Genomic DNA, 8,106 nt, shown 5'->3' on the forward strand with positions numbered 1-8,106 from the left:
TTTTATTTCACTGGACAGTCTTGGCACGTTACACCCCAGCATTTCCTCACTCTCCTCCACTTAGGATAAATTGATCCGTTTGGTTCTGACAAGCGTTTCTGTTCCCTGAAAAATCAGATTAATTCACTGGCCAGCAGGCCTGCAGGTTGTACAGACATAGAGAGAGAGAGGGAGAGAGGGGAGACCTCAGCGCAGACCATTACCTCCCATTGTCTCTGAGATTAATATTGCCAGTGTCGCCTGCATCTTCTGTCTCTCCGCTGGGTGTCTGTGTAGCGAGGCTGTAATGATGCCCACAGGGTGAAACAAAGCCATTTGGATGTAGAAAGTTAGGGAGACAACATCACTGTGGTGGATATTTCGCCTGTATGGGGAGAAATCTGAAAAACTGCATGTTCATTGCTGCGGAATAGTCTGGAACAGTAATTTGTTGTCTGTAAAATTATTGTAATAGTAATCTGTCTGTAAAACTATTGTAATAGTAATCTGTCTGTATGTACTCTGTATGTACTCTGTGTGTGTGTGTGTGTGTGTGTGTGTGTGTGTGTGTGTGTGTGTGTGTGTGTGTGTGTGTGTGTGTGTGTGTGTGTGTGTGTGCGTGTGCGTGCGTGCGTGCGTGCGTGCGTGCGTGCGTGTACTAGTGAAAATGATTCAATCTATGTTAAATCTGTTCTTTCCATCCAATCCAGCAGTAGGCTGTGATCTGCCAAATAATATGTTTATAGTGTGGGGGCCTCCCTGCAACACCGCCCAAATGGTAAAGCTGACTATAGTTCTAAAAAAGAAAGTGTTGCTGGAAAGGTTCTTGGCCTCTGTAATTCTGCTGCTTACACATACTGTAATTCTTTGACTTGCTGTCATAAGTGAGAAAGAGACATATTATGCCTGCCTGGCTTCTTGCCTGCAAAGGCATACTTATTGGGTCACCGTCTCCTTCAACAGCAGGAGGAGAAGTACCCCCATTGGCTGGCCAGCTACACGGTACAATATAAGTGTATTTAGATTTTGCACAACAGGAATCAGATGAGGATCCTTAGTCCTGAAACAAACAATGACATTAAATTAAAGGCGACTTAAACTTTAATTACAATTGACCTGAATTAACCTTCTTGCTCACACTACCCTCCGCTGTAATGGTTCTGTATCAGGCTCACGCACATTTCCACTGGCAACAGGTGCTTGGCCCTCTTCCAAGCCATCTAGAGCAGTGTTTGTCTGTATGCATGTTTCCATACGTTGTGTACTTTATGTCAGTCCCCTCAAAAGTAAATCTGAATGAACACAACCAAAGCACCAGCAAACCAAAAAAACATCAAAATGCCCGGTAAAGTTTAGGTCATTGTGAAACTCATGCGTGCAAAGAAAACATGTCTCCTCTTTACACAACGCTGTTTTTGTGAAGCACTTTTGTACGTTGTAGGTGTAGAATTTAATATCATTAGTATAATTTGGCCGAAGGAGACAGACCACCCCAGACCTCCGCAAGGACACGTTTCTGAGTACTGAAATCCCAATTGGCAAAATACTACAAATGCCAAATAGGAAAGACAAAAACAAACAAAAAAACACATTTGATATCTTATCGCTAAACATTGTCAGATGTTTTGCACACACATTATAGTTTTTGATCCCGTATGCAGGAATGAATAATCTGTATTTATTTACATTAGGACTGCTGTGATTACTGCGTGATATCTATGAAGACGTTGCCAGTCCAGTTCACTTGTCCTTCCTTGCCTCCCTACGTAATGTTTTACATCTCTGTCTGATAAGGCATTCCTTGACAGACAGTCTTAAAATCTTTTATTTAATCAACTAAAACTAGACTAACACTAAAATATTTCAGATGACTCAAACTAAATGGAATTGTACTCAGAAGACTATGACTAAACGAAATAAAAAATGTGCTGTCAAAATCAACACTGGTTCCGGCCTGGCAGAGATACATGTATTAAAGGGGGATGAGCCACTTCTGGACTCTGGTGGCACCAGCCTCTTATGCTGCAGACAATGACACCACTCTCCCCTGGCTCAGTCCCAAAACCATGGATGAGCTGCCCGACACCATCCATCCATCCATCCATCCATCCATCATCTTGTATGTTCCTGTGATGCTAAACTGGACATTGGACAACACAAAGCGGCATCAGGCCTTCGCGGATTTTGACAGCATTCTCCAGACAATCCAGACAGCGGGAGCTCTCCCCACTCTCTCGTCTTCCTGTTCAAGTGGTGCTGCTGAACCCTGTACTGTACAGTATGTGTCCTTCTCGCCGTAAAGGGATCATTGTCGACATACTGTACACCCAATGTTGTACATGCTGGACCACAGAACCCTCACCGGACTGATATCTTCCGCTCGCCACTCTGATGACACAGCCAGCGTGCAAGTGAGAAGCCCCCTGCGCCTGCCTCGCTTTCCACTATGATAACCGGTGACAGCATTATCAGGAATTACAGGGCTGAAACTGCAGTGACCCGTTGTTTTCCTGATGCTATGGTCCTCTGTTAGGCTGGTACCATGTGGTCCTAAATGTCCACTGTTTAGGGTGATGTATATACGTTGGTTAGAAATACTCAACAGTCCGACAGGCATTAGTCCGACAACGCATGCGTGGCCGGTTACAACTAACCTGTGGCCGGGTTAAAACTCACCCGTGGCTCCCGAAATGTCTGTCGGGCTGTCTGCTGAAACTATCTGTTGGTCAAATTTTGTCTTTTCTTTTGTCTTTTTTAATTTTAAAGAAAAAGAGATACGCAAAGATACGATTTCGATACAAGTCATATATGGCAAGGCTCTGAAACAAGTGCCATGTTTTGCTTTTCTAGTCGGTGTGCCATGTCAACATTTATTTTATTGACACCGCATCAAAAATTCCAACATATTTTGATTGTCCACAAATATAACCTTTTCCCTTATTTTTAAATACTTTCTTTCACATTGTTATAATGATCATTAGACTCTAGAAGCATTAAAAGCAATAACACAGCAATTGCTCTCCCAGACTCCCTCCCCATGTCAGAGGTCAGAGTTTTAATGAGTGTAGAATTATGTGCAGGATGTAATTTACATACAGATGTAAGGGACTTTACTTTACTACATTTTAAGTAGTTTATTTTAAACCAAAAATCCTCTCTCTCTCTCTCTCTCTCTCTCTCTCTCTCTCTCTCTCTCTCTCTCTCTCTCTCTCTCTCTCTCTCTCTCTCTCACTCACACACTTATGCCAGTGTGCCAGTGATCACTCTCCTTTGTGCCAATGTGGGCACCTGTACTGCCAAAGGTTGCCTACCCCTGGTATACGGTATTTTGCCATATACAGTAACTACACACAATACAGTCAATGCATGCACATTGGCACACCTAAACGTAACACACCCATTATTCATTTCATTAGGTGCAGCTGCTTGCTTACATCACAGTGTATATAAGGTCAGCCTGCTATGTTTTACACTAGCTCTTAGTCTTAACCACACTACTCTATACAAAAAAAAAATTACGTTCCCCTTCACTCCAAGGTGAGAGGACACTGTAGAATATTTGTGTAACGGGTTTCATGCATTGAATATAGCTCAATTATAAATGGCCCGTGTGTGCTTTAAAATAATATTCAGCAAACATTGATGAGTGGTTAAGTAATAAGTACTACACAGCTTGACAGCAGAGTGTGCGTGCGTGAGTGCGTGCGTGCGAGAGAGAGAGAGAGAGAGAGAGAGAGAGAGAGAGTTGTATGGGATAAACAGAGGATATAGAACCTTGGTCAGGGTGAGAGGAGGGGAAACAGAGTAGACATGAGGACAACGCTGCCCTGCTTCTAGTACAGATGTTTTTCTGCAACCTTAAAGCACGCTGACGTTGCAGCATTCCTGAAAAAGACATTTTCCATTTCAGCATGGGTCTGCTTCATGCGGTTCAGCCCATAGATAGAAGTTTATGTGTGTTCAACTGTTATATTTATTTTACTTGCAAAGAATGTGACAGAGAGACTGTGCAACACAATACTGTCCGTCATCTATACTAATCTTTACGCGCATGCAGCCGCACAGCCACACACACACACACACACACACACACACACACACACACACACACACGCAGTCACACACACACACACACACACACACACACACACACACACACACACACACACAGCACAGCACATCCAAGCTGCCACTCCACTCCCATGCGTTCCGATTGGCCGACTGCCCCGGCCAATCTGATGCCTCCTGGGCGGAGCTTAGGGGGCGGGCACTGGGCTGCTGACATCACTGTCACATGGATTCTCATGTGGTGGAGCTGAGAGGCACTCACTGACACAACACTCACACACAGACTGTGTGTGTGTGTGTGTGTGTGTGTGTGAGAGAGAGAGAGAGAGAGAGAGACTGTCAGATACACAGAGAAGAGAGTCAGAGACAAAGTAGAAGAAGAGAACGGTGAAGGAACTAAAGCCGGCGAGGTAGCTTTGCCTGTCACAAGTGCGAGGGGGTCTCTTTTCTATGGACGAGGATTTTAAATATGTATTTTGTCATCTCAGCCATGAAAGGTAGGAGGGAATTAAATTGTTGTTCTTTCCTCTCTCTGGTTTGCATGCAGGCGGTGTGTGACAGAGCAGCAGCTGCGGACAGAGTAACAAGTGCAGAGAGAAAATGCACATGCACTCACTCACTGAAAAGGCTGAATGCTTTAGTTGAACTCTAGAGTTACCACGTCCATTTTCACACACTCAGTTCAACTCTGTGTGTGTGTGTGTGTGTGTGTGTGTGTGTGTGTGTGTGTGTGTGTGTGTGTGTGTGTGTGTGTGTGTGTGTGTGTGTGTGTGTGTGGCTTTGACATTGGACTCTCATGTCCTGGGTGTTTTGTGGTCTCAAGTGACAGTCAAAGAGAGACAGAGGGTGACTGTAGTGTCACATCGACTGGCCTCTGTTGTTTGGAGTGTATTTGTGTTAGTTGAATCATGGCTGACTGACTGAGGGGACTTGTGGATGTCTGACTCTGTTTTTCTTTCTGATGTGCACTAGTCACGTAAGGACACGTCCTCATGTAACTGCACAACCTGTCAAACTGAGACTGTGATATAAGAGTATCCTGTCTCTGTGTCACACACACACACACACACACACACACACACACACACACACACACACGTTTATATATTCTGTCTCCCACATTTCCAGCATGAATGAAGTGAAATACATTGTTGTGTTCAGGTGAGAGTGAGTAACTTGAAGGAGGATATGTATTCCATCTCGCTCTCGCTCTCTGTCTCTCCCTCTCTCTCCTACTCTCTTTCCTATAACCGTGTTGTTCCGTTCTGGAGTGGCCGTTGGCGGGAGAAGAGATGACAAGAGAGGAGGAGAGAGGAAAAAGCAAAAGACAACAGGAGACGGGGAGGAGAGAAGGGGAGAGGGTGAGAGGAGCCAGAGAGGATGAGAGAAGTGGGAGAGGATGAGTTGAGGACAGGACAGGATAGGACAGAGAAGGAGAGGATGGGTTGAGGACAGGACAGGATAGGACATGGCGTGGGACTCATGCTTTCGACTCAATCCAACAGGCTTTATTGTCATGACATTTGACAAGTGTTGCCAAAGCATAATTTCAATTATGACATTTAATAAACAGCATAATATCAATGAAAGGAAATAAATAAAGCAGAAGGTACAGTATACTGTAAGTAAAACATTGCATATTATCTGTGTCCTACTGGTTGTCCCTTTTCTTGTGACAGGAATTGACATTTATTGCAGCCAAAGTTTTTGTAACATTTGTGTAGTTTTTACATTGTGTTAGGAAGTGCAAGTCTGTCTCTATAGAGTACAGTGACAGCATAGCCTCTCTCTCTCTCTCTCTGTCTCCCTCTCTCTCTCTCTCTCTCTCTCTGTCTCCCTCTCTCTCTCTCTCTCTCTCTGTCTCCCTCTCCATGGCTGGCAGTAGTGGCTGATGTTTGTCCATTTTGCAGAGGTATTGACATGTGGTGTTACACTGACCTATATATGGAACTAGCGGTATTTGACACTTGTGATACAGAGGGAGGGAGAGAGTGTGAGAGAGAGAGGGGGGGGGGTGTTCCTTTATCTCTAATACTGTTCTAGCCACATAACTGCCACCCCAGCTTCCAAATCACTACAGTGCATAAAACACAATACTCAGTGGTTGTTTATACACTTTAATACCTGAGCAGGTGTGATCCTGTCCATAATACTATGATTAAATTGACTGCTTCCGTCATTACAACTACATGTATTATTATTATTATTATTATTAGTAGTAGTAGTAGTAGTAGTATTATTAGTATTATTACTACTACTGTAGGCTATACGGTGCTGCATAGCTGCTTGTCTATCATGCCTGGCTAGTGGCTACTGGCTAGACTGGTACCATAACAATAAGTTCCGGCCTGGTTCGCCTCCTGGCCGAGGCTACATGTGGCAGCGGTGGTTCCTCCGTTCATTCCTCAGCGTTACAGACCTAATGCAGCGTAGTCGACAGCACGTTAGTTGGCTGTTTGTGGAGGTTCTTCCAGTCAGTGGAGCCCAGCTCCTGACTGGCGCATGTGGACACGCTTCCAGGTCGGACTGGACTTATAGGTCCCGGGTTCGCCTCCCGGCCGAGGCTACGTTATTAGTATTGCCATTTCTGCTATCACTGCTGCTGCTGCTACTGCTGTGCAGTCTACTTGCTGAGCAGATGTCGTGTCTAATGTGTCACCCAAACACGCCGAAATAGAACGGATTGGCATTTCCGTACATGCGCGCCTAGAAAACCCAAAAAGCTGTTCATATTACACTGAATTCCTCCCCATAGACAACATGTCGAACATTGCCAAGATTGGTAGAGCGATTAAGCCCCGTCAGAGTTGTCACCTAGTAGCACAGAATCATAATAATGTCAAAACCAAACACGGTGAAATATAGCACAGATTGGCACTTCCGTACATACAATAGTAGTGAAAGCCACCCCTCTATCGCTGTCAAAACAGTACTATATATAATATAATATAAAATCTGTACAATATGTACATATTTTGGGGGTTTTAGGCGTGTATGTACGAAATTGCCAATCCGTGCTATTTCACAGTGATTGGGTGAGATCGGGCTGAATGGATGTTGTTTATAATATATAGTCTACTGTCTGAATGGATGTTGTTTATATATATATTTATGTATAGTCATATATATAGATCAATATCATTACACTGGGCAGTGTACACAGTGGTGAGAGTGAGTTGTTGTCTCTTTTATTTTATCTTTACATCACGTCAGAAGAGAGACAAACGTTTCGGCCGACATGTCTCTTTTGTGACATGACGTAAAAATAAAATAAAATGGTATAATGGATAGACGTCTACTGTTTGAATGGATGTTGAGTATTATCTACTATAGTCTACTGTCTGAATGGATGTTGGGTCTACTATAGTAACTGTACTGTCCTATATGAGTCCTTATGTCTGTGTTTATCTCTGCGTTAATCATTAACCGTGGTAAGTCGGGGGGTTAATTGTTGCTGTGACACGTACTAAAGCACTTTCCCTCAGAGGAACCTCATACTTGGTTATAAAACGCTTTTGATTGTGACTGTGTGATTGTGTGTAAAACAACATACCATTGTTAGGAATTAACCTAGGCACCCGCCACCCCTGGGGGGGTCGGGGAGGGGGGGGCTGTTGTTTACTGCGCTCCCCCGGATCTCGCAACACATAATCCTCTTCTTCCAACTTCACCCCCTCAATTCGACAACTACCTCCTCTCCTCTCCTCTCCTCCTCCCCAAGCATCAGCACTACCTCAACAACACTACACTCCCAACCCCCATTCATAAGACTTCGCATGCTAGACGACGCTTCCAGACTCTTTTCTCAATATTCACCCCCCTCTTTCTCTTTCCCCTGCTGAGCTAGCCACAGCAACTATACTCTTGTTCTATCCTTGTCTCTGGCATTACTGCTCTTTTCCCCTCTATCTGTTGTCCCCCCATCTCGCTCTCTCGCTCTCATGGCGGCGGCTGCTGTCACTCCAGATTAGTGAGGATGTGGAGGGAATGGAGAGAAGCTTTAGAGCCTCCTGGCTTACCAGCCATTTGCTCTCTGTGTTGTTCACAACAATGACACAA

At 44.4% G+C, this 8,106-nt stretch overlaps 1 protein-coding gene across 1 annotated transcript in view; it reads left to right on the top strand.

Moving 5' to 3' along the window:
• The first annotated feature begins 4,391 nt into the window (after nt 1-4,391).
• The window catches only part of LOC308327193 (nuclear receptor ROR-alpha A-like), a 40,310-nt gene continuing 36,595 nt past the window's right edge, over nt 4,392-8,106 (top strand). Inside the window, exon 1 of the mRNA XM_080780419.1 lies at nt 4,392-4,544. Coding sequence (XP_080636545.1) covers nt 4,517-4,544 — 28 coding nt within the window. The 5' untranslated portion in view covers nt 4,392-4,516. The remainder of the gene's footprint in view (nt 4,545-8,106) is intronic.

This window comes from Protomyctophum bolini (genome assembly GCF_963924005.1).
Source record: "Protomyctophum bolini genome assembly, chromosome: 1".
In the NCBI taxonomy this organism is placed as follows: Eukaryota; Metazoa; Chordata; class Actinopteri; order Myctophiformes; family Myctophidae; genus Protomyctophum; species Protomyctophum bolini.